This window comes from Scyliorhinus torazame, unplaced genomic scaffold, assembly GCF_047496885.1.
Source record: "Scyliorhinus torazame isolate Kashiwa2021f unplaced genomic scaffold, sScyTor2.1 scaffold_1710, whole genome shotgun sequence".
NCBI classification, from domain to species: Eukaryota; Metazoa; Chordata; class Chondrichthyes; order Carcharhiniformes; family Scyliorhinidae; genus Scyliorhinus; species Scyliorhinus torazame.
Window position 1 is genome coordinate 6,582 of NW_027309437.1, and position 27,490 is coordinate 34,071.

General features: G+C 53.4%; 1 protein-coding gene across 1 annotated transcript; it reads right to left on the reverse strand.

The window, feature by feature from the left end:
• Positions 1–743: 743 nt before the first annotated feature.
• LOC140407641 (histone-lysine N-methyltransferase SETDB1-like) lies at positions 744–22,716 on the reverse strand (the record flags this gene model as incomplete). Its single annotated transcript, XM_072494978.1, has 7 exons — positions 22,486–22,716; positions 19,666–19,895; positions 18,019–18,179; positions 10,877–10,959; positions 6,547–6,679; positions 3,819–4,088; positions 744–945 (listed from the first exon to the last, which is right to left on the reverse strand). Coding segments are annotated over exons 2-7 (1,052 nt in total), but the record flags the coding sequence as incomplete, so codon positions are not given.
• Positions 22,717–27,490: the final 4,774 nt, after the last annotated feature.

The following is a 27,490-nucleotide window of genomic DNA, read 5'->3' on the forward strand; positions in this document are numbered from 1 at the left end:
GTGACCCAGCGGGGAATCGAACCTGGAATCCTGGACCTGTGAAGCAATAGTGCTAACCACTGTGCCTTCCTCACCCCGGTCTAGCCCACGTGACGACAGACCCCTCCCCTCCCCCCCCTCCCCCGTTCAAGGGTAATTAGGCTTGGTCAACAAATGCTACATCCCGTGAATACATTTTTAAACAATCGCCTCCCGCACCCTCTCAAGGACCCTCACATCCTTGCCCAAGTGCGGTGACTGGAGCTGGACACAGTCCTCCAGTTGTGGTCTAACCGGAGTCCTGTAAAAGTTCGGAACTCTGTCCCGCTCAGAGACTCCCAGGAGGATGCGTTCGGGATGTCCTCGAAGAGGTTGAACACCCCGGCCCGCACATGGGAGCACCAGGCTCGCGATCGACCAAGTTTAAGGAATCTCCTTCAGGAAGGTGGCGAAGACCTCGAGGGACTGCGCCGGGGAACGCGCAAGAGGTGAAGTCGAGGCAAAACCGTCTAGCCGGCTCTCCCGGCACCGCCTGCCCCAGCGCGCGGCAGAGTCCGCAGGTCACGCGCTGGACTCGGCTGCCACTCCAGGACCCGTCCAACCGGGGTGGAAGCGAGTGGTCCTCGATCCCGAGGGAGTGCCCCAAGGAGGGGGGGGGGGGCCGAGTGTTAACGCCCCCTCTCTTCGAGGGGGACGGGAGAGCCCCCCTTCGCCCAGTCATTCGGCGCAGCCCGGTGTCTTGGCCCGGCGGCGGGCTTCCTTACCGCGTCTTGTTCTTGTTGTTGGGGGTCTCGGCCACGATCCCCGCGTACAGCCAGACCGAGTTGCCGTCCTTGTACCTGGCGACCACCCTGCTCCCCACCATCAGCCGGTCGGCGGCCGGATGGTAATCGTAGGCGATGTGGTTCCCCGACAGCAGGCTCTTGCCTTTGTTGTCGAACTTCACTTTGTACTTGTTGGCGGTGCCTGGTTCCGAGGCAAAAGGAGGGCATCAGGTAAACGTGCAATTTGTCGAGCATCCCACCCCATTCCCATCGCTCCACCATTGGCGGCCGTGCCTTCAGCTGCCCTGCCCCTTCCTCCCAACTCTGGAATACCCTCCCTGAACCTCTCGCCATCTCTCTTTCTCTCTCTCATCCTTTAAGATGCTCCTTAAAAACAGAACGGCCTCTCTGACTCGGCTTCTGGTTGCCTCTCTCCCTACCCGGGTGGCGGCTGTGGTTGCTGCGCTCCCGTGCAGGGTCCCCGTTAGAAAGATGAGACACAAACGGGAGTTCCCGTTGCTACAAGGCAGTCTCCAGTATGCAGCTGGGGGCCGCACAGATCGCGAAGGCCCGCTTCGTGGCCGAGCGAACCAACTTCAGGGCAGAGCTGGGTCAGCACCCCCGAGGATTGCGGGGGGGGGGGGCAGCGAGAGAGGGGCAGCGAGAGAGGGACGAGGGGCAGCGAGAGAGGGACGAGGCGGACAGCGAGAGAGGGACGAGGCGGACAGCGAGAGGGGGACGAGTCGGACAGCGAGAGAGGGACGAGTCGGACAGCGAGAGAGGGACGAGTCGGACAGCGAGAGAGGGACGAGGGGGACAGCGAGAGAGGGACGAGGGGGACAGCGAGAGAGGGACGAGGGGGACAGCGAGAGAGGGACGAGGGGGACAGCGAGAGAGGGACGAGGGGGACAGCGAGAGAGGGACGAGGGGGACAGCGAGAGAGGGACGAGGGGGACAGCGAGAGAGGGACGAGGGGGACAGCGAGAGAGGGACGAGGGGGACAGCGAGAGAGGGACGAGGGGGACAGCGAGAGAGGGACGAGGGGGACAGCGAGAGAGGGACGAGGGGGACAGCGAGAGAGGGACGAGGGGGAAAGCGAGAGGGAGAGAGAGAGGGACAGCGAGAGAGAGAGAGAGAGGGACAGCGAGAGAGAGAGAGAGAGAGGGACAGCGAGAGAGAGAGAGAGAGGGACAGCGAGAGAGAGAGAGGGACAGCGAGAGAGAGAGAGGGACACAGAGAGAGAGGGACAGCGAGAGAGAGAGAGGGACACAGAGAGAGAGGGACACAGAGAGAGAGGGACACAGAGAGAGAGGGACACAGAGAGAGAGGGACACAGAGAGAGAGGGACACAGAGAGAGAGGGACACAGAGAGAGAGGGACACAGAGAGAGAGGGACACAGAGAGAGAGGGACACAGAGAGAGAGGGACACAGAGAGAGAGGGACACAGAGAGAGAGGGACACAGAGAGAGAGGGACACAGAGAGAGAGGGACACAGAGAGAGAGGGACACAGAGAGAGAGGGACACAGAGAGAGAGGGACACAGAGAGAGAGGGACACAGAGAGAGAGGGACACAGAGAGAGAGGGACACAGAGAGAGAGGGACACAGAGAGAGAGGGACACAGAGAGAGAGGGACACAGAGAGAGAGGGACACAGAGAGAGAGGGACACAGAGAGAGAGGGACACAGAGAGGGACACAGAGAGAGAGGGACACAGAGAGAGAGGGACACAGAGAGAGAGGGACACAGAGAGAGAGGGACACAGAGAGAGAGGGACACAGAGAGAGAGGGACACAGAGAGAGAGGGACACAGAGAGAGAGGGACACAGAGAGAGAGGGACACAGAGAGAGAGGGACACAGAGAGAGAGGGACACAGAGAGAGAGGGACACAGAGAGAGAGGGACACAGAGAGAGAGGGACACAGAGAGAGAGGGACACAGAGAGAGAGGGACACAGAGAGAGAGGGACACAGAGAGAGAGGGACACAGAGAGAGAGGGACACAGAGAGAGAGGGACACAGAGAGAGAGGGACACAGAGAGAGAGGGACACAGAGAGAGAGGGACACAGAGAGAGAGGGACACAGAGAGAGAGGGACACAGAGAGAGAGGGACACAGAGAGAGAGGGACACAGAGAGAGAGGGACACAGAGAGAGAGGGACACAGAGAGAGAGGGACACAGAGAGAGAGGGACACAGAGAGAGAGGGACACAGAGAGAGAGGGACACAGAGAGAGAGGGACACAGAGAGAGAGGGACACAGAGAGAGAGGGACACAGAGAGAGAGGGACACAGAGAGAGAGGGACACAGAGAGAGAGGGACACAGAGAGAGAGGGACACAGAGAGAGAGGGACACAGAGAGAGAGGGACACAGAGAGAGAGGGACACAGAGAGAGAGGGACACAGAGAGAGAGGGACACAGAGAGAGAGGGACACAGAGAGAGAGGGACACAGAGAGAGAGGGACACAGAGAGAGAGGGACACAGAGAGAGAGGGACAGAGAGAGAGAGGGACAGAGAGAGAGAGGGACAGAGAGAGAGAGGGACAGAGAGAGAGAGGGACAGAGAGAGAGAGGGACAGAGAGAGAGAGGGACAGAGAGAGAGAGGGACAGAGAGAGAGAGGGACAGAGAGAGAGAGGGCTGAGCTGTGGGGTAGAGTGAGAAATGTATCACCTGGCGCCCATACCCCGGCACACTTGGGACAGACAGGCTGCATCGTGACAGGTCACCACTGCCAGTGGACGGGATGCGCGATGCACCCACCCTCGAACACCTCCCAGGGACCTGTTGACGGTCATCACGGGCCGAGCAGAGGGAGATGAGTCGGTTGACAAGTGTCTCCGGGATGGAAGTGCAGGGATTTAAGGAGGAAAGGGAGAACCCTGGAGTGCGGGTTCAACTCTCATTGCCAAATTCAGGAGACTAAACGAAAGCGCGTCCTGGTTAAGTGAATTAAAGGGATGGGGTTCACTGACACGCCTCCCCCCCGCCACCCTCAAAGAACAGGAGGAGAGGAGATAATGCACACCGTTCAAAGTAACTGTTGCTCTCGCGCAGTCAGTGTGCAAGGCGCTTACCCGTGGTCACGATGGCGATGAGCATCCCTTTATGCCACGTTTTTGTCCGCTTCTTGCCCAGGATCCGCATGCCCTTGAACAGGTCGCCGTCCTTCACCACCTCTCCTTCCTCCACCACGGTGGTGCTGGCCTGCTGTGGGACGGCAGGGGGGGCCAGCGGGGCTGCCGGCCGGGCCGGCCGTGGGCGAGTGCTGCAGGTGGAGGAGAGGGTGCTGGTCGGGGACGAGGGCATGGAGAAGGCGAGGCCGGGCTGACCGCTCTTCTCGGCTTCTAAGACAGACAAAGATCAACGGCACAGACGGTTTGTTTCAATCACTCCGACTCAGCAGGGCTCGAACTCATAAATTAGGCCAACACTCGCAGTGTCAGAAGGGAGGAGGGTCGGTACTGAGGGGTTGCCGCACTATGGGAGGGTCGGTACTGAGGGAGTGCCGCACTGTGGGAGGGTCGGTACTGAGGGAGCGCCGCACTGTGGGAGGGTCGGTACTGAGGGAGCGCCGCACTGTGGGAGGGTCAGTACTGAGGGAGCGCCGCACTGTGGGAGGGTCAGTACTGAGGGAGCGCCGCACTGTGGGAGGGTCAGTACTGAGGGAGCGCCGCACTGTGGGAGGGTCAGTACTGAGGGAGCGCCGCACTGTGGGAGGGTCAGTACTGAGGGAGCGCCGCACTGTGGGAGGGTCAGTACTGAGGGAGCGCCGCACTGTGGGAGGGTCAGTACTGAGGGAGCGCCGCACTGTGGGAGGGTCAGTACTGAGGGAGCGTCGCACTGTGGGAGGGTCACTACTGAGGGAGCACCGCACTGTGGGAGGGTCAGTACTGAGGGAGTGCCGCTCTGTGGGAGGGTCAATACTGAGGGAGTGCCGCACTGTGGGAGGGTCAGTACTGAGGGAGTGCCGCTCTGTGGGAGGGTCAATACTGAGGGAGCACCGCACTGTGGGAGGGTCAGTACTGAGGGAGTGCCGCTCTGTGGGAGGGTCAATACTGGAGGGAGCACCACACTGTGGGAGGGTCAGTACCGAGGGAGTGCCGCTCTGTGGGAGGGTCAGTACTGAGGGAGTGCTGCACTGTTGGAGGGTCAGTACTGAGGGAGCGCCGCACTGTCAGAGGGTCAGTACTGTGGGAGTGCCGCACTGTGGGAGAGTCAGTACTGAGGGAGCGCCGCACTGTGCGAGGGTCAGTACTGAGGGAGCGCCGCACTGTGGGAGGGTCAGTACTGAGGGGGTGCCGCACTGTGGGAGGGTCAGTACTGAGGGAGCTCCGCAGTGTCAGAGGGTCAGTACTGAGGGAGTGCCACACTGCGGGAGGGTCAGTACTGAGGGAGCTCCGCTCTGTGGGAGGGTCAGTACCGAGGGAGCACCGCACTGCGGGAGGGTCAGTACTGAGGGAGCACCGCACTGTGGGAGGGTCAGTACTGAGGGAGCTCCGCAGTGTCAGAGGGTCAGTGCTGAGGGAGTGCCGCACTGTCAGAGGGTCAGTACTGAGGGAGCGCCGCACTGTCAGAGGGTCAGTACTGAGGGAGCGCCGCACTGTCAGAGGGTCAGTACTGAGGGAACACCGCACTGTGGGAGGGTCAGTACTGAGGGAGCACCGCACTGTGGGAGGGTCAGTGCTGAGGGAGTGCCGCACTGTGGGAGGGTCAGTACTGAGGGAGCCCCGCACTGTGGGAGGGTCAGTGCTGAGGGAGCTCCGCACTGTGGGAGGGTCAGTACTGAGGGAGCGCCACACTGTGGGAGGGTCAGTACTGAGGGAGTGCCGCACTGTCAGAGGGTCAGTACTGAGGGAGCACCGCACTGTGGGACGGTCAGTACTGAGGGAGCACCACACTGTGGGTGGGTCAGTACTGAGGGGGTGCCGCACTGTGGGAGCAAGAGGGTCAGTACTAAGGGAGCGCCGCACTGTCAGAGGGTCAGTACTGAGGGAGCGCCGCACTGTCAGAGGGTCAGTACTAAGGGAGCGCCGCACTGTGGGAATGTCAGTACGGAGGGAGCGCCGAACTGTGGGAGGGTCAGTACTGAGGGAGCGCCGAACTGTGGGAGGGTCAGTACTGAGGGAGCGCCGCACTGTCGGAGGGTCAGTACTGAGGGAGTGCTGCACTGTCAGAGGGTCAGTACTGAGGGAGCGCTGCACTGTGGGAGGGTCAGTACTGAGGGAGTGCCGCACTGTCGGAGGGTCAGTACTGAGGGAGCGCTGCACTGTGGGAGGGTCAGTACTGAGGGAGTGCCGCACTGTGGGAGGGTCAGTACTGAGGGACGCCGCACTGTCGGAGGGTCAGTACTGAGGGGGTGCCGCACTGTGGGAGGGTCAGTACTGAGGGAGCACCGCACTGTGGGAGGGTCAGTACCGAGGGAGCACCGCACTGTGGGAGGGTCAGTACCGAGGGAGCACCAAACTGTGGGAGGGTCAGTACTGAGGGAGCACCGCACTGTGGGAGGGTCAGTACTGAGGGAGCGCTGCACTGTGGGAGGGTCAGTACTGAGGGAGCGCTGCACTGTGGGAGGGTCAGTACTGAGGGAGCGCCGCACTGTGGGAGGGTCAGTACTGAGGGAGCTCCACACTGTGGGAGGGTCAGTACTGAGGGAGTGCCGCACTGTCGGAGGGTCAGTACAGAGGGAGCGCCGCACTGTCGGAGGGTCAGTACAGAGGGAGCGCCGCACTGTTGGCAGGGGGATCAGTTCCGAGGGAGCCCGAGACGGTGAAGGAGATCACGGTGCCAATGCCGGTGGCTCACCCGGTTGTGTGGTTGCAGCTCGAATCAGTCCCGAGGCCGGGGTCGCTGTGGCCGCTGGCTTCCTGGAAACGGCCTCCACAAATTTCTGAACATCCCGGGCAGACTTCCTCATCGCTGCCATCGCATCCCGCAGCTAGGGAGAGCGGGAGTGAGAGAGTGCGGGAGGAACGGGGAGGGGGGAGCGGGGAGGGAGGAACGGGGAGGGGTGTTATACGTTTTAGTTACTGTCGTATGTAGAGTCAATAGTCCTGTTACTTTTCACCAAACACCATTGATTTCACTTCCACAGCCTCTGCACAAATCTCTAACAACTCACCACCTGACACAAGGGCCACCTGAAGCCCCTTTACATATCAGTGTCAATCATTGGATATTTAACATAAATGAGACAGCTAATTGCAATGTCTCTTAATGCATTACTTAACTCTTAACCCATTACTTAACAGTCTCCCCTTCCTTGGAGAAAAAAAAATAATTAGGTGAAAACAAAATTTAAAGAAACTCAAAAACACACACGCAATTTTCCCCTTCTTTCTTTTTCAAATTTTTTAATATCCAAAAGTTACATTTTTGTCAATATCGGAGATATATAAAAGACCATATCCACCGCCTCTACAAAGCTTAACGTCTCAGCAGCCAAAGTGCTTTCGACCACTTTCCTTATTTTCTTTGTTTCCCACACAAAAGGACAACATTTACCATTGTTCCCCAAGAGGAAAATTATAAAACCTCCTGTGCTTGATTTGTATCGGACGCATCACTATAAACTATGAATTTCAAGTGCCTAAGGTCACCTAAAACCGGGAACCTCAAAACACACTCCTGCATTTTTAGTTTGGCCAAACGCTTTATTTGCTCTTATTATGTCTTCCACTTTGGCATCATTCATTTTTGTACTCAACTCTAAGACATCAAAACTCACGTCCGGTCTAGTCTGTCTACCTAACCAGTTCAGTTGCCCAATTAAACTTTGCAGTTGCTCTTTTTCAATCTTTGAAACCATTGCATCTTTTTGTGAAAACCCGGCCACGACTAATTGCTTTTGGGGTGAAACTTTCCAAATAAGATTGCCGACGTAAAGTTGCCCCTAACTTAGTCTGTCCGATTTCCAGTCCAATATATTTAAATGCACCGGAAGCCTGACTTCCGACCCCAAATTCTTTCCTCAAACCAGAGATTACAAAAGCTTCAAAATCACTAGTCCCACCCCACAGAAATTATTTGACATGTATCATAAAGATGCCAGAAAGGTTCCCTTTATAGTGCCAGTAAAACATTACCGGATCTACTTTCAACTGGTAACGGCCTAACTTTAACAAAACTGACCTTAGCGAAAAATACCAGACTCTAGATGCAACATTTAAACCACATACACATTTGTTCAACTTCCAGAGTACCCCTTCTGTGTTAGCTGCTTCTTTAGGAGAACGGAGAAAAATGTCTCTCTGGAGCTGATGCCCCTGCAAGAAGGCAGCTTTCATATCTATAGATTTGCATTCCCATGCCTTTGTGGCTAAAAGAAGATCTTTAAAATTAACCTTTCCGGCTGTAGGTGAATCTACCCTTAAATCCTGATCTTCTAAGCTCTCTTCAAATCCCCTTGCCACAAGCCTGGCCTTTGCCTTACAAGTTCCATCTGGTAGAACCTTTTCCGTGCAAATCTATCTGTGGGATAGAGCTCTTTGTCCCTTATCCGGTACTTCCGTGTATACCCCAAATTCACTCCAACTATGCAGTTCTTGCTGTTTAGCATCTTTGATAACTTTTCATATAATTTATTGGAAGCCACTAAAATCTCACATGCATGTGGGCTTCTACTCCTATTAATATTCGTAGTCTTACTCATGTTCCGAGATCTTGATAAACTACGTCCCCTCTCCCGCCTGGTATCTCGTTCTGTACTGCTACTGCTTGATCTTTCCGATCTGCTGTGCGATGTCTTTTCAAAATTCTCAACCTTTTCCTGCTGACCTGTTCACTAACCAATGTACTATCTGAACTGGCACTGCGTTCCTGTGACCTCCATTTTTGAACTTCGTGTTCCCAATCCATTGTCTTAACTCCCTCCCCTGAATGCTGTACATTCAACCAATGTTTATACTTTCCAGTGGCCTTCCCTGCTCTAATTAACAGTTGCATCCTTCCATTGACTAGACCCACAGGCAAGTATGTCACCTTTGTACCAACTTTTGGTAGTTGTCCTTTCGGAAAAATGGCCTTATCCCAGATGTTAAGGTCCACAGCCATAATGTTGTTAAAATCCCTGGCCAAAGGTAGGGTTACTATCGGTCGTGCTGGTGTCCTTCTGTACTTCCTAGCAATCACTAACCTGTTCTATCAGTTTAGTATAGTCTTCATCCCTTACCCCTGCATCCTTTAATAAATTTTTCAGCTTCCAAGGAGGCAGATATGCAAATTGCCTATGCAGTTTTAATACAAGCTTATCAGCGAAAGTCCCATTTTCAACTGCCATTAATACATCCTTAATCACTCTACTTGAAATATTATTTGTCAGTAATGGAATACAATAGTGTCCCGACTGTGTAAATTGTAAGTCCGCTGTCTTTCCAAAAACTGTTGACTTATCCTGTTCCATATCCAGTTTCGTGTGTGTTTTCTTCATCGATGGTCTGCTCAGAAGCAAAGGTATCTCACTTGATACAACATCCGTGCTAATGAAATGATTCACTCCGGCAATATTGCAAGGGATCACCTCTCTTTTCAGCGACTTCAGAGTATTATCATCCCCAAACCTGAAACTTGTGGAACTTTCAAATTCCTTAACCTTGTTACGATTTTCAGCATTCAAAGAGTCCGGGTAACATTTTAACCAGTCAATTCCACACACAGTAGATGTGCAGCCACTGTCCAATACAGCACAGTTGAAGGATTCTGCAACCAACACCCTCATTACCGGCGTAAAACTGCTTGTCAATAGGACAATGCCTTCTTTCTGGTCACTATCTTTTTCCTCTTCTGACTCTTCCGTGTCATGTGCCGTTTCAAACACTCTATCATAACGTTTTGGACAGTTGAAGACATAATGGTATTGAGAGTCACATCGAAAACATCGATTTATCATACCCCGTGCATTTCTGGGGTTCATCTTCCTACTGTAAGTTCTAACTGGGTTTCTGTCTTCATAATTTCCTTGTCTCGATCGCCTTCTATAGTCTTGAGCCCTGTTCGTAGCCGTACGATTTCGCCATCCTGTTAGTAGTGTATCTTCCATATTCTGCCTTATTGCAGGCTGACCTATTTGGGTCATCAGAGCCATCGGAATCGAATGTTTCCCCAGGAACTTTTGTAAAGCTTTTGTCATCTGTTCGAATAAGGTATCCTTATCAGTAAACTGAACTCCTGTCAAAACCAGGAGCCTATCCACGTTGCTCACTCTAGCACAGTCAAGTAATTTAAAGGCCAACACAGACTGTGGAAATTCCAGGTTGTGTTTCTGCAGCCTTTTATATAGTCTGCCAAATTCCATTATATAGTCTTCCATGGAGAATTCCTCTATTTTCCGGAACTTATCAAATTCCGACCATGCTTCATACGCACGTAATAAGTCATCTTTCTTATGAATCTTATCCATATATTGTAATAGAGTCTCCAGACCTTCTTCTGAGTCTAACTCTTCCAATTCCAGCTCAGAAAGCACTTTTGGATTTTACTGTCATAAGGTAGAGGAAGAGCCAATGCCATACCTTGTTTTCTCTTTCCCAAGGCAGTTACCTTAGTCCACATAACTACTGCACTTCTCCATTGGTCGTACGATTCCCTTTCAGAAAATAAGGGGGGATAGTCATATCCAGCCATCTTTATCCTGGGTTCAGCCATGTATCTTTTTTTTTCTCCTTCCCACTCACTCCTTGGATTGATCAGGAAAAGTTGTATCTTTCAAACCTTCACATTTGCACAGCAACCATCCTCTGCTACCATTGTTATACGTTGTAGTTACCGTTGTATGAAGAGTCAATAGTCCTGTTCCTTTTCACCAAACACCATTTATTTCACTTCAACAGCCTCTGCACAAATCTCTGAACAACACGCCACCTGACACAAGGGCCACCTGAAGCCCCTTTACATATCAGTGTCAATCATTGGATACTTAAACTAAATGAGACAACTAATTGCAATGTCTCTTAATGCATTACTTAACTCTTAACCCATTACTTAACAAGGGGGAGCGGGAGGGAGGTACCGGGGAGGGAGGAATAGAGAGATGGTTATTGTAATAATTCAGGGCTCGTGTGTCCCCTTCTGAGCGCACCGCATGGCAGCCTTCAGATAATGTGTGTTTCACTAACGGAGCTTGCAAAAAGGCACTAACCAGGGATGGCTCACGGGTGATTTTGCTCAGAGCAGTCACGGTCGACGCAGTCGAAGTGGTATTCGCGACGGGTGCGGTCTCCACTGTGGTGGGAAAAAAAAATATTTAAAAATCAATCCAACTGCGCACATGAAAAACCAACAGGCTTCGAAGATCCCCCCCCCACCCCCCAAATGATGACGGGGAGTGGGCGGGGCCTTTGGGATCCCAGTGACCAGGAGAGAAAGAAAAACGTAAAAATTATCGGCTCATCGATTGGGACGCCTATTCGGGCTCCCAACAAAGGCTGTGGCGAAAAGGAACGCGGGAACGGGAACGGCCGTCCGGAACGAGGGGCGGCCATTCAGCCCCTCTGGCCTGCTCCACAATTCCAACCAGATCAGGGCTAATCTGTCCCTCAACTACACTCGGAAGCCATTTTGCTTCAATGAGCCCACGCCTGAATCTCTGGAACGTTCCACATTGTTCCACCTCCTCCACACTCCCTCACAGACCCTCGCTTCGTTGGCAGCGGGTGTTGGTGCCTGGCCGGTCCCCCCTCAATATAGCTGTCAATTTGCTCTAAAGCTCCACTCACCCCCCCTTCAGCACCTGCACTCCTTCTGGGGCCCAAAGACTTCCAGATTTCTGCTAACCATTGGGTGAAAAATGTTTCACCCCCAAATAGCTTGGCTCTTTATTTGAAGGCTGTTCCTCAACGGCGGGAGAGGAAGACCCTACAGGCAGTCAATGGCAGGCAACCCCCCCGGGATGTTTATTTTTAAACAACAATCGCTGACAGCTCTCACCTTCTCCACTACGCAGATTAACTTTCAATTCCACATTTCATTGATAGAATTTAAAATCCAGCATGGTGGGATTCGAGCCAGTGCCCCCCCCCCCCACCGAGCTTGGGGGTTTCTGGATTATTAATCACCGAATCCCAGAATAATAGTGGAGAAGAGGCCCCTCGGCCCATCAAGTCTGCACCGACCCATGAAAGACACCCGACCTGCCCACCCAGTCCCCCTTGCCAACACTGGGCCCATAGCCTTGAATGTTGTGACGTGCCAAGTGCTCATCCAGGTTCTTTTTAAAGGGTGTGAGGCAACCCGCCTCTACCACCCTCCCAGGCAGCGCGTTCCAGACCCTCACCACCCTCTGGGTAAAAGGATTTTCCTCAAATCCCCCCTAAGCCTCCCGCCCCTCACTTTGAACTTGTGTCCCCCTCGTAACTGACCCTTCAACTAAGGGGAACAGCTGCTCCCTATCCACCCCTCATAATCGTGTCCACCTCGATCAGGTCCCCTCAGTCTTTGCTGCAGTTAAAACAACCCAGGCCTATCCAACCTCTCTTCATAACTTAAATGTTCCATCCCAGGCAACATCCTGGTGAATCTCCTCTACACCCCCTCCAGTGCAATCACATCCTTCCTATAATGTGGCGACCAGAACTGCACACAGTACTCCAGCTGTGTTCTCACCGAAAAGTTCTACACAACTCCAACATGACCTCCCTGCTTTTGTAATCTATGCCTCGATTGGTAAAAGCGAGTGCCCCATATGCCTTTTTCACCAGCCCATTAATCTGCCCTCCTGCCTTCAGAGATCTATGGACAAACACGCCAAGGTCCCTTTGTTCTTCGGAAGTGTCGGGCCATTCGTTGAATACTTCCTGGTCACATTACTCCTTCCAAAGTGTGTCACCTCACACTTTTCAGGGTTAAATTCTACCTGCCACCTTTCTGCCCATTTGACCATCCCGTCTATATCTTCCTGTAACCCAAGACACTCGGGTCGGATTTCATACAATGACGAGACAGAGTACAGGAATGAGATGGAGAATCTGGTGAACTGGTGCGACGACAATAATCTCTCCCTCAATGTCAACAAAACGGAGGAGGGGGGGCCCTGCATAAGCTCAATTTGACACGGTTGGTGGAGCAGATGGGGGAGGACGTCAAGAGATGGGATATGCTGCCACTCTCCCTGGCGGGTAGGGTGCAGTCGGTCAAGATGATGGACCTCCCGAGGTTCCTGTTTGTGTTCCAGTGCCTGCCCATCCTAATCCCCTATCATCCTATTGGGCAGCTAATGTGGCAATGATCCGTAAGTGGGTAATGGAGGGAGAGGGGGTGGCGTGGAAGAGGCTAGAGGTGGCGTCTTGTGTGGGCACGAGTCTGGGGGCGCTGGTGACGGCACCGTTGCCGCTTCCGCCGACAAGGTACGCCACGAGTCCGGTGGTGGCGGCGATTCTGAAGATCTGGGGGCAGTGGAGGCGACATAGGGGCGAGGTGGGGGCCTCGGTCGGGTCCCCGATACGAGAGAACCACAGATTTGTTCCGGGTAGGATGGATGAACATAGAACGTTACAGCGCAGTACAAGCCCTTCGGCCCTCGATGTTGCGCCGACCTGTGAAACCACTCTAAAGCCCATCTACACTATTCCCTTATCGTCCATATGTCTATCCAATGACCATTTGAATGCCCTTAGTGTTGGTGAGTCCACTACTGTTGCAGGCAGGGCATTCCACGCTCTTACTACTCTCTGAGTAAAGAACCTACCTCTGACATCTGTCCCATATCTATCTCCCCTCAATTTAAAGCTATGTCCCCTCGTGCTAGACATCACCATCCGAGGAAAAAGGCTCTCACTGTCCACCCTATCTAATCCTCTGATCATCCTGTATGCCTCAATTAAGTCACCACTTAACCTTCTTCTCTCTAATGAAAACATCCTCAAGCCCCTCAGCCTTTCCTCATAAGATCTTCCCTCCATACCAGGCAACATTGTGGTAAATCTCCTCTGCACCCTTTCCAATGCTTCCACATCCTTCCTATAATGCGGCGACCAGAATTGCACGCAATACTCCAAATGCGGCCGCACCAGAGTTTTGTACAGCTGCAACATGACCTCATGGCTCCGAAACTCAATCCCTCCACTAATAAAAGCTAACACACCATACGCCTCATCAACCTGGGTGGCAACTTTCAGGGATCTATGTACACGGACACCGAGATCTCTCTGCTCATCCACACTGCCAAGAATCTTACCATTAGCCCAGTACTCTGTCTTCCTGTTATTCCTTCCAAAATGAATCACCTCACACTTTTCTGCATTAAACTCCATTTGCCACCTCTCAGCCCAGCGCTGCAGCTTATCTATGTCCCTCTGTAACTTGTAACATCCTTCCGCACTGTCCACAACTCCACCGACTTTAGTGTCATCTGCAAATTTATCCACCCATCCTTCTACGCCCTCCTCCAGGTCATTTATAAAAATGACAAACAGCAGTGGCCCCAAAACAGATCCTTGTGGTACCCCACTAGTAACTGGACTCCAGTCTGAACATTTCCCATCAACCACCACCCTTTGTCTTCTTCCAGCTAGCCAATTTCTGATCCAAACTGCTAAATCACCCTGAATCCCATGCCTCTGTATTTTCTGCAGTAGCCTACTGTGGGGAACCTTATCAAACGCTTTACTGAAATCCATATACACCACATCAACTGCTTTACCCTCATCCACCTGTTTGGTTACCTTCTCAAAGAACTCAATAAGGTTTGTGAGGCACGACCTACCCTTCACAAAACCGTGTTGGCTATCTCTAATCAAATTATTCCTTTCCAGATGATTATACATCCTATCTCTTATAAACCTTTCCAAGACTTTGCCCACAACAGAAGTAAGGCTCACTGGTCTATAGTTACCGGGGTTGTCTCTACGCCCCTTCTTGAACAAGGGGACAACATTTGCTATCCTCCAGTCTTCTGGCACTATTCCTTTGGACAAAGATGACTTAAAGATCAAAGCCAAAGGCTCAGCAATCTCCTCCCTAGCTTCCCAGAGAATCCTAGGATAAATCCCATCTGGCCCAGGGGACTTATCTATTTTCATTCTTTCCAGAATTGCTAACACCTCCTCCTTATGATGGGGGGTTTCTGAGCTGGGATTAATAGAATGGGGGACCTGTTCATCGATGGGACTTTTGCGAGCCTAGGGTCGCTAGAGGAGAAATTTGGGTTACCTCCCGGGAGGGCGTTTGGTTTATCTGTTCTGTTTAGGTTAGAGTGGGGCGTTTTTTCCTTACTGGCGTGTTTATTTGTTAAATGGGGGTTATTGTAGTTTGTTGGAAATCTCATGTATAATTTTTTGCTTGTTTTGTGCTTTATTCTTTTTTTTGTATTACTGGTTGGAGTGTTTTGTTGAAAATCGGTGAAAATTTTAATAAATATATATATTTTTAAAAACGAAGGAGATTGTCATAGGCTTCAGGAAGCATAGTGGAGAACATGCCCCTGTCTACATCAATGGGAACGAAGTAGAAAGGGTCGAAAGCTTCAAGTTTTTAGGTGTACAAATCACCAACAGCCTGTCCTGGTCCCCCCATGCTGACACTATAGTTAAGAAAGCCCACCAATGACTCTACTTTCTCAGAAGACGAAGGAAATTTGGCATGTCAGCTACGACCCTCACCAACGTCTACAGATGCACCATCGAAAGCATTCTTTCTGCTTGTATCACAGCTTGGTATGGAGCCTGCTCTGCCCAAGACCGCAGGAAACTACAAAAGGTCGTGAATGTAGCCCAGTCCATCATGCAAACCAGCCTCCCATCCATTGACTCTATCTATAATTCCCGCTGCCTCGGAAAGGCAGCCAGCATAATTAAGGACCCCACGCACCCCGGACATGCTCTCTTCCACCTCCTTCCGTCAGGAAAAAGACCAAAGTTTGAGGTCACGTACCAACCGACTCAAGAACAGCTTCTTTCCTACTGCCGTCAGACTTTTGAATGGACCTACCTCGTATTAAGTTGATCTTTTCTCTACACCTTGCTATAACTGTAACATTACATTCTGCAGTCTCTCCTTCCTTCCCTATGTACGGTGTGCATTGTTTGTACAGCATTCAAGAAACAACACTTTTCACTGTATATTAATACATGTGACAATAATAAATCAAATCAAAACACTCAACCTCACTGTTAACCACCCGGCCAATCTTTGTGTCATCCACAAACGTACTGATCCTGCCCCACATAGACACCTATGGTATTTATATAAATTACCAATAATAGGGGGTCCAGCACGGGTCCCTGTGGTACGCCACTGGACACTGACCTCCAGTCACTAAAGCAGCCGTCTGTCATCACCCTCTGTCTCCTACAGCTAAGCCAATTTTGAATCCACCTTGTCAAATTACCCTGTAGCCCATGTGCATTTGCCTTCTTTATAAGCCTCTCGTGTGGAACCTTGTCAAAGGCCTTGCTGAAATCCATGTAAACTACATCAACTGCACTAGCCCCATCTACGCACTAGGTCATACGGATCAAAAAATTCAATCAAATTTGTTTGGCGTGACCTCCCTCTGACAAAACCATGTTGACTATTCCTGATCAAACCTTGCCTCTCCAAGTAGAGATAGGTTTTCTTTCAGAATTTTCTCCAATAGTTTCCCCACCATTTACGTGGTCTGTAGCTCCCTGGCTGGTCTCTACAACCCTTCTTAAACAGCTGTCCCCCAGTCCTCTCGCGCTTCCCCCCGTGGCCAGCGAGGAATAAAGAATTTGGGTCAGAGCCAAGCCAATCTCCTCGCTCGCCTCCCACGGCATCCTGGGGCACAATTTAATCTGGATCTGGAGATTTGTCCACTTTTAAGCCTGCCAACACCTCCAATTCCACCTCCATCACCCATGACATCTTGCTCAAGAACCTCACAGTCTCGCTCCCCGAGTTCCTTATCTGCCTCCTCATTCTCTTGGGTGAAGACAGATGTGAAATATTTGTTCAACACCCTATCAATGTCCTCTGGCTCCACCCACAGATTGTCCCCATGGCCCCTAATGTGCCCAACTCTTTCCCAGGTTATCCTCTTCCCATTGATACACTTCTATAATATCTTGGGATTTTCCCTACTTTTACCAGCCAGAGCTTTCTCATATCCCCTCTTTGCTCTGCTCATTGCTTTCTTAAATTCCACCCTGCTCCTTCTGTACCCCACTAATGCCTTTGTTGATTTACTCCCCTTATACTTGCAAAAAGCCTCTCTTTTCATTCTCTTTGTATCCTGAATGTTTCTGGTCACCCATGATTCTCTGGGCTTGTTACTCCTTCCTGTTACCCTAGAGGGAACATGTGGGGCCTGCACCCTCCCCATTTCCTTTTTGAACCCCCCCCCACCCCCCCTGCTCTTTTGTAGATTTCCCCGCAAGTAACTCTTCCAGTCAAGCTTGGCCAGATCCTGCCTCATTTTACTGAAATCCGCCCGCCCCCAATCCACAAGCTTTTTGGGGGCAACTTGCCTATTTCTTTGTCCACAACAAACTTAAAATTGTACCATGTTGTGATCGCTATCACCAAAATGCTCCCCCGCCCACCATCAACCACCCGTCCGCCTTCATTCCCCAGAATTAGGTCCAGCGCTGCACCGTCCCTTGTGGGACCTTCTACATATTGGAGCTAAAAGGTTCTCCACTCCATCTAAGCCCTGAACATGACGACTATCCCAATTAAAACATTTAAAAAGAATGTTGTTGTTTTTTTTTTTTAAAAAGAGTACCCAATTCGCTTTTTCCAATTATGGGACTATTTAGCGTGGCCAATCCACCTACCCTGCACAATGTTTTGGGTTGTGGGGGCAAAACCCACGCAAACACGGACGACTATCCCAATTAATGTTGGGAAAGTTGAAATCACCTAATGACCCTATTATTATTTTTACATACCTCTGCGAATTGCACACATATTTTCCTCCTCACTTTCCCGCTGACGATCTGGGGGTCGATAATAAACACCTCGCAATGTGGCTTTCCCCTTTTTATTCCCAAGTTCTACCCACAAAGCTTCATCTGATGCCCACTCCCAAGATATCATCTCTCCTTGCCGCAGCAACTGACTCCTTAACTCACAATGCCTCCTCCTCTGTCTCGCCTGAAGATTCTATATCCCGGGATGTTGAGCCGCCAATTCTGCCCCTCCCTCAAACAAGGCTCAGTGGTGGCTAAGCCATCACAACTCCACGTGTCAATCCTCGTCCCTTAACTCATCACTAGTCCAGCGACATTACCACGACGCTACCACCCCCCCCCCCCCCCCCCCCCCCGTCTAAACCTCGCGTGCCCACACCTGAAGGATGATGGGAAGGGTCAGAACTGTCCGTACCGGGTTCCACCGCCATCACATCATCGTCTTCGTCATCGTCCAGGATTTCAATCACTTCCGACACCTTGGCGCCATCCTTCCCGGTCATCCCCTCCTCGTCGTACTGCAGCCCCAGGTCACTGTACAGGTCTTTCACCATTGATTCACACACGTCCACAGATCTGAGTGCACACAAGAGGAATGGGGGCGTGGGAGGTCAAGGTTAGAAATGGGAACTGCCTCCAAACTGGGTTAGTCCTTTGTCTACAGAAGCGGAGCAGTGTGTCCTTTGGGCCTGGCCACAGTGCTGTCACGTATCGGGCAGCCAGAACGTTCAGCTCAGCTCCCACTTCGTTCGCAAGCCTACACGGTGGCTGGGGTGACGGGAGGTTCAGTGCCAGGGATTCGGCGGGCGCATTGAGGACCACGTGGCCAGAGTCAGTGCAGGGGGGGGGTGGGGGGCCACACTGTCAGAGGGTCAGTGCTGAGGGAGCGCTGCATTGTCGGAGGGTCAGTGCAGGGAGGGGGGCCCCACACTGTCAGAGAGTCAGTGCTGAGGGAGCGCCGCACTGTCGGAGAGTCAGTACTGAGGGAGCACCGCATAGTCAGAGGGTCAGTGCTGAGGGAGCGCCACACTGTCGGAGAGTCAGTACAGAGGGAGCGCCGCATAGTCAGAGGGTCAGTGCTGAGGGAGCGCCGCACTGTAGGAGGGTCAATACAGAGGGAGCGCCGCACTGTCGGAGAGTCAGTACAGAGGGAGCGCCGCATAGTCAGAGGGTCAGTGCTGAGGGAACGCCGCACTGTAGGAGGGTCAGTGCTGAGGGAACGCCGCACTATGGGAGGGTCAGTACTGAGGGAGCACCACACTGTTGGAGGGTCAGTACTGAGGGAGCACCGCACTGTCGGAGGGTCATTACTGAGGGAGCGCCGCACTGTGGGGTCAGTACTGAGGGAGCACCACACTGTTGGAGGGTCAGTACTGAGGGAGCACCGCACTGTGGGAGGGTTAGTACTGAGGGAGTGCCGCACTGTGGGAGGGTCAGTACTGAGGGAGCGCCGCACTGTGGGGTCAGTACTGAGGGAGCACCACACTGTTGGAGGGTCAGTACTGAGGGAGCACCGCACTGTCGGAGGGTCATTACTGAGGGAGCGCCGCACTGTCGGAGGGTCAGTACTGAGGGAGCGCCGCACTGTCAGAGAGTCAGTACTGAGGAAGCCCCGCACTGTCAGAGGGTCAGTACCGAGGAAGCGCCGCACTGTGGGAGGGTCAGTGCTGAGGGAGCACCGCACTGTGGGAGGGTCAGTACTGAGGGATCGCCGCACTGTGGGAGGGTCAGTGCTGAGGGAGCACCGCACTGTCAGAGGGTGGGGGTGGGCAGCAGCTGCACTGTCGGAGGGTGCAGTTCTCTTTATCCCTCAACAAACATCACTACATAAAAGGAAGATCTTGCCATGTGAGGTCTTGCTTTTCATAAATTGACTGCTTTGGCGGTGTTTCCATCTATTACACGAGTCTTTGCATTTCAAAACTTTCACGGTTGGGAAAGGTCCCGGGACATCGAGGTTGAGAATGTCACGAAATACACGCACGGCTCTCGGTCTTATTTGAAGGATAAGGAGGCGGGGACGAGGGGAAGGGGCAAAGCAAAGAGAAAAGGAGATCGGTACCTGGATGCATCCTCGAACAGACCATCAACGTGGGCCACCTCGGCCTCCTTCCTCTCCACCCAGCACTCCAGCTCCAGGAGGGCAGCTTTGCGTTGCTTCAGGAAATCGACCTTCTCCAGCTCCTTGTCGATCCACTGCCGGATCTCCTCCATGGAGATGCCCAGGTCCTCCACCGCCATCTCCATGGTGTCCGTCGATGCCATCGCGGGCACCCCCTCCCCGGCCTGCTCCTGTAAAAGGCGACGCGTTAGCAGCAGAAACCTGGCTCGGACCTTCGCGGCAGGGTCCGAGTGTTGGGGCAGGCGAGGGGTATTTGAGACAGCGAGTACAAAGGACCACAAAGAACTGCCTGGTGTGATACTGAACCATTTCAGGCAGGCAGATCCATTCCCTTTTTTCTGTGGGGCGACAGCAGAGTGGGTTAGCACTGCCAGGGTTCGATTCCGGCCTCAGGTGACTGTGCGAAGTCTGCACGGTCTCCCAGTGTCCGCGTGGGTTCCCTGTGCAGGTAGGTGAATTGGCCGTGATCAATTGCCCCTTCAGTGTCCATGGATGTGCGGGTGGACATGGGTAGAGTGCTCTTTCGAAGTGCCGTAGACTCCGTGGGCTGAATGGCCTCCTTCTGCACTGTAGGGATTCTATGATTGGACGTGGCCATCGCTGCCCATCCATCGCCAATTGCCCCCTGCACTCAGTGGCTCGCTCGGCCATTTCATGGGACAGAGTCAACCACATTCTAGAAGGACGAGGGGGCAGCAGACACATGGGGAACACCCCCACCTCGAGGTTCCCCTCCGAGCCGCTCGCCATCCCGACTCGGAAACATATCGGCCGTTCCTTCACTGTCGCTGGGGTCAAAATCCCGGAACTCCCTCGCTAACAGCAGCGTGGGTGTACCTACACCACACGGGACTGCAGAGGCTCAATGTTACACAAGAACCTTTTCACTCAAAGAGTGGAGGGATTTGGAACATTCTCCCACAGCAGCTGAAGCTAGATCACTTGTTAATTTTAAATCAGCGATGTAGATTTTTGTTAAGCAAAGTTAAGGGATATGGGCCCGAGGCAGGTTTGTGGAGTTAGGCCAAGATCTCAGTGAATGGCGGAGAGCCTCGAGGGCTGAATGGCCTCCTTCTGTTCCGATGTAGAACAACAACGGTTTGATGGTGATCATTGGACCTTCAATTCCAGCTTTTTTATCAACTCAAATGTCACCCTCTGCCCTGGCAGGATTCGAAACTGGGTTCCCAGAGTCTGGCCGTGGGTCTCTGGACGGTTAACAACTGCGCCTGTGATACGTTTTACTTGCTGTGATATGAAGAGTCTAAAAGTTCTGTTCCTTTTTCACAAACACACATTTATTTCCTTCCAACAGCCTTTGCACAAAACTCTGACTATACATCACCCGACAGAGGCCACCTGAAGCCCCTTTACATATCAGTGTCAATTAATGGATACTTAACATAAATGAGACAACGAATTGCAATGCCTCTTAACCCCATTACTTAACAGCGCCGCGCCAGCCCCTCATTGATCTGACGCTCACCTACAGTGAAGATTCATCATTGGTCACAAAATGTGGGGCTGCAAAAACCTGGACTGTCAATAGCGACGGGGGAGGCGGCCATTACATGTGGCATGGATCCAAGCGGACAATGAGAGCTGGTGTTAACAGGAACTGGTTTGAGACACTGATATCAAGGAGGTCCACGTGTTTTGGACCAGTGATGCGAACGAGGGAGGGGAAAGCAGAAAAAAAAGCGGTAATTCCCCCCCCCCCCCCCCCATTCGGGGGATGAGCCACCTTCTTGAGCCGCGCTTGCCGTAGGTACGCCAGCAGTGCTGTCAAGGGGGGGGGGGGGGGGCAGGATTTTGTCCCACCGACGGCCAAATGTCAGGTTGACGATTGGCTCGGAGGGGAGCGTCCAGGTGGCGCCGTGCCCCGCGCGCCTGCCGCCCCTGGTCCTCGCGGGCGGCGGGTTTTGGAAGGTGCCGTCGAGTTGGGAAACGGGCCCCCCAAGGTGGCTCGTCACAGTCGTGCCGTCGCCTCAGCCGGCCGCTCCGGGCGTAGGGACACCCCGCGGAGAGAGAGCGGTGCGGAACGAGGAGAACCGCCTCGCGAAGCCGCTTCTGGAATGTGCCAAAACTTGCCAGCGTCCGTTCCTGGCAGCGGGCGAGGGCTGGTCACCCAACCCACAGCCCTGTCCAGCGTGGCTACACGAGCAGCCTGGCGCCCCTGGTGTCCAGCGGCACCCTCAAATACCACCGTGCCCACTGGGCACCACGGGGATGCCTTCGAATGGCATTTCGATGTGAGACCTTTACGCCCAGTTGGCGACACGATGGTACCTCGCTGTCCTCCACCCCGGCAGTCTCACTGACACCAAACAGAATTGGTTGGGGGGGGGGGGAAGAGGAGAGGTGAGGATAAAGAACTACAACTCCCAGAATGCCAATCGACAGCACGCATGCGCGGTGCCAGCACTAACTCGTTACGCAAGCGCAGCGCCGGCATTTCCCCATCACACGCAAGCGCGGTGCCGGCATTCCCCCATCACACGCAAGCGCGGTGCCGGCATTCCCCCATCACACGCAAGCGCGGTGCCGGCATTTCCCCATCACACGCAAGCGCAGTGCCGGCACTCCTGCAACGCGCAGCCGCGGTCTCTCTCCCCCTTCCCCCCGCCCCCAAAATCACCGCGCAGGCGCGGATGCCGGCCGCCGGTTAGAGGGAATTTTAAAAAGAAAAAACGACGAAAGATTAAAAAATAAAGAGCGGGGCCGGCGGTGAACGGCAGGAGAGGAGCGGACGGAACCAACCTCCTACTGCTCCTGCCCGCTGCAGCTCTGGGCGGCCGGGACGCGGCTGAGGAGATTTTTCTTTTTTCTCCCACTTCTTCAGCGGCGGAGAAACTAACTCGACGCCCGGCCACGGTGAGAATCACATTTCCGTTGCTTTTTGGTTTGGAATTAAAATTAGACGCCGCAGCCGAAAGGCGGTCGCGGTGCCGCCGCGCCGAGCAAAGGGCGGGCGCAACCCAACTGGAGCAGGAGGGCGGGGCGAGCAGTTGAGGCGCTCCCGACCAATCACCGTCCGCTCCCGCTTCATTGACGCGCGGCCCGGCCAATCGTACCCTGCCGCGCTCTGACTGACGTCCCAGGCCGCCAATGGGCGTCCCCGCTCCACCAGCGGAGGGCGGGTCCCGTTGGGGATGTCACGCCGCTGGAGGGGGGGGGGTGCCGACGAGCGTCCTGATTGACGTCTGAACCCGGCCAATCGAACCCCGCCGCGCTCTGAGCGACGTGGCCCCGCCCCCGGTGATGTCACCACTCCGACGTCAGGTGGAAGTGACGCGGGGGCGGAGGTCCCCGCCCCCTCTCACACGCACTGATCGACGGCGCCGCCGGCCAATCCAGACCAGGGGGACGCCGTCGTCCCGCGCGCCCATTGGGCGTCCTGCGACCAATGGGAGAGGAGGCCGCTCTCTGATTGACAGGTGGCTCAACCACTGGCAGCCTCGGAACGGGGCGGGAGCGGGTCACGGGATGGCCAATCCCGTGGTGAGAAAGCGGGTCTCCCACCCCCACTGACCACCATTATGGTGGATGGGGGGAGAACATGCCTAAAGGGCCGAATGGCCTATTATTTTCTGCTGGGTGAATTTTGAGCTCAGACCGGGAGACAGCGGGGCAGAAGGAGGCCGCTCGGCCCATCAATCAACCCCGTGTTATAATACTCAACTCCCCTTCCTTCCCTCCTCATCCCTCGATTCCCTCACTCCGCCTCGAACACGCCTCACCACCCAGCCCTACGGCAAAGGATTCCCACAGACTCACTGCCCCCTACCCAAATCTCCCCCCCCGCCCAGCTTTCTGCAGTCTCTCTCCATTGAGATAAGATTCAGCTCCTTTATTTTTCCTACCAAAGTGCATAACCTCACTACCGAGAGAAGAAATTCCCCCTCATCCCTGTCTTCGAAGGGCAACCCCCTCAACTCTGGCATCATCCTCTTTGGTCCCAGACTCTCCCACAAGCACGGTAGCACAGTGGTTAGCACTTTGGCTTCACAGCGCCAGGGTCCCAGGTTCGATTCCCCGCTGGGTCACTGTCTGTGCGGAATCTGCACGTTCTCCCCGTGTCTGCGTGGGTTTCCTCCGGGTGCTCCGGTTTCCTCCCGAAAGACGTGCTTGTTGGGTGAATTGGACATTGTGAATTCTCCTTCTGTGTACCTGAACAGGCCCCGGAATGTGGCGACGAGGGGATTTTCACAGTACCTGGGGCGGGATTCTCCACTCCCGCGCCGAAGTGCCCACGCCGTGGTGAACGCCGTCGTGAAGGCCCCTATCCCGACCGATTCGGCCCCGACAATGGGCTAGGATCGGGGCCGCGTCATCTACACGCGCCAGGACTTGTCGCCGCGTAAAGGCGGCGTCGCATACATGACGCGGCCGGCGCCGCATATCTGGCGTCACCCGCGCATGCGTGGTTGCCGTCCTCTCCGAGTCCGCCGCGCAAGAAGATGGCGGACGGATCATGCGGGGCCGCGGAAGGAAGGAGGTCCTCCTTCCGAGAGGACGGCCCGACGATCAATGGGCACCGATCGCGGGCCACCCCACATTTGAGGCACCCCCTGGTGCAGGATTGCCCCCCCCAGCGTTCCTGCGCTGTTCCCGACGGCAGCGACCAGGTGTGGACGGCGCCGCGGGGGAACCCGCCGTTTTGGGCTGGCCACTCGGCCCATCCGGGCCTGAGAATATCGGGGGTGTCGGAGAATCGCCATTTTGGGTGTCTCCGGCGATTCCCCGGCCTGCGGCCCGCGGAACTCAACGGGGCCGTTCCCGCTGATTGGGAGAATCGCGGGAGGACGTCGGACCGGCGTCCCGGGAAATTTTGGCGGCCCAGGCGATTCTCCCAACCGGCGCGGGAGTGGAGAATCTCGCCCCTTCATTGCCATGTTAATTTAAGCCTACTTGTGACACTAATAAAGATCACTAATTAAATGAATCAAAATGGCTGCTGCACATTTTATTTAACACTTGAATCTACCCACTTAAATACAGGAATTCCTGGTGCTTTGACAGAGTCTTTGGAGTCAAAACGTTGGCTCTTTTCTCTCCCTACAGACCTGCTGAGATTTTCCAGCATTTTCTCTTTCGATTTAAATACAGGTACTGTTTGGGAATTATATGGAAAGTGCTCCTGAGGACATCTGGAATTGAGGCCTAGACAGAGGCCGCATTAAAGTCAGTACCTCATTAAATCTCAATTCACAATCTTTCCTGTGCATTTAACGCAAGCCTCAATTTATTGCAGTGTCTCAACAGTCAGCTGTGTTGAGCACTTTTTATAATTTGACAAGCATTTACACAGAGACACAGACGGACAGAGAGAGAGAGTGACGCAACGAGAGACGGACAGGCAGGCAGAGACAGAGGGAGAGGGAGGTGAAGAGAGAGACAGGCAGAGAGCCAGGCAGTCAGAGAGACAGACAGAGAGAGAAAGAGACAGACAGAGAGAGAGACACACAGAGACAGAGAGAGACACAGAGAGAGATCGAGAGAGAGAGAGGTAAAGAGAGAGAAAGAGACAGAGGGAAGGAGATAGAGAGAGACAGGTATAGAGAGAAAGAGACAGACAGAGAGAGAGAGAGAGGGGAAGCGATAGACAGAGAGAGAGAGAGGTAAAGAGAGATAGAGACAGACAGAGAGAGAGAGATAAAGAGAGCGAGAGAGGTAAAGAGAGAAATAGAAAGCGAGAAAGAGACAGAGAGAGGTAAAGAGAGAGATAGAAAGAGAGACAGACAGAGAGAGAGGTATAGAAAGAGAGAGAGGTAACGAGAGAGATAGAAAGATAGAGAGAGGTAAAGGAGACAGACAGAGAGAGGTAAAGAGAGAGACACAGAGAGGAAGTCAGAGAGAGAGAGACAGACAGGCAGAGAGAGCGAGATATGCCAGGAATATCCACAATCACATCCTGACTAAAATTGGGCTGGACGGCACGGTAGCACAGTGGTTAGCACTGTTTCTTCACAGCGCCAGGTTCCCAGGTGCGATTCCCGGCTTGGGTCACTGTCTGTGCGGAATCTGCACGTTCTCCCCGTGTCTGCGTGGGTTTCCTCCGGGTGCACCGGTTTCTTCCCACAAGTCCCGGAAGACGTGCTTGTTAGGCGAAACCAAAGTGAAAATGTTGGAAAATTTCAGCAGGTCTGGCAGCATCGGTTGGGAGAGAAAAGAGCTAATGTTTCGAGCCCAGAAAGCTGGATTCATCAGACTTCCTAAACACTTTAATCCAAACAAGGTTTATTCTAAGAATGTAGTTAACATACATATAAACACACAGCAATAATTTGTTATCGATTACAAACCCCACCCAGCGACAGTAATCGATGTATAACACAATGAAATCCCCCTTAACTGTTCCAATTCATTAACAAAATCCAATTAAACCAAGAAGGGGGGGGCGAGAAGGGGGGGGGCGAGAGGGGGGGGCGAGAGAGTGGGGGGGGGCGAGAGAGTGGGGGGGGGGCGAGAGAGTGGGGGGGGCGAGAGAGTGGGGGGGCGAGAGAGGGGGGGGGCGAGAGAGAGGGGGGGCGAGTCCGGAGGTGGTGATATTCGGGGTGTCAGAAGACCCGAGAGTCCGGGTGGGTAGAGAGTTTTGGCCTTTCCCTCCCTGATAGCCCGGAGACCAATTTTGCTAGGATAGCGGGACTCTGAGCGACCGGATCGGGAATGAGGATGAGCGACCTGGCGGAATTCCTGCGGCTGGAGAAGGTCAAGTTCGCCTTGAGGAGGGGTCGGTGGATGGGTTCACCGGAAGTAGAAGGCGTTTATTCATTCCTTTCAGGAGGTTTGCGAGGTCAGCAAGCTGGCGGGGTGGGGGGGGGGGGGGGTTAAAATGGGGAAGGCAGGATGCGAGGAGGGGGGGTGGCATCAGGGGAACATGGGGAGGGGGTAGTGGGTGTTGGTTGTTTAATGAATTGTTTCGTTGTTCGTCTGATTCTTTTTGTATTTACGAAAATCCCTTGAATAAAAATATTTTTTTTGAATTCCATTATTTACCGGTGAAGTTCAAATCTTCAGGTCTGACTGTCAGAGGCGAGACGCCAATCAGTAAAAAGATTGCCGCAATCTGTCCGTTGGGGGGGGGGGGGGAGGGGCAAAAACTGGTGTTCTGGCCGGGGCTTAGAAACTCCAACGTATGTTATGAAGTTCACCTGACAACCTTTACGTTGAAGATGGCTAGGGTCAGCACAAGAGCCTCCCCATCAGCTGGGATTCATCAGACTTCCTAAACACTTTAATCCAAACAAGGTTGATTCTAAGAATGTAGTTAGCATACATATAAACACACAGCAAGAATTTGTTATCAATTACAAACCCCACCCCAGCTACAGTAATCGATGTGTAACACTGAATTAATTCCCCCTTTAACTGTTCCAATTCAATAACAAAATCCAATTAACCCAAAACCTCCTTTTCAAGGCCGTAGCCCGGCCCACTGTATTCTCAATGAAACGCCCCATTCTGAGGAAAATGCCAGGCAAAACTCCGTGTGTCTGCCAAAACTGTACTCCGTTCAATCCAAACCCCGTCAGGATATGATTGTCACCTTTAAGTTATACTTAAAACTTCAGCCCCAATATCCCTGGGATCTGGCTGATAACTTACAACCATGATTGCTCACCCCACCGCCGCCACCCCCCCCCCCCCGTCCACACACGGGTGGCCCCTCCGACCCACAGGTCAAGCTGGCCGTTCCTGACCCTCTGTAGCCATGTAAAATGGCTGCGTTCCGATTAATCTGGCCAAAACACAGTTTAAAACG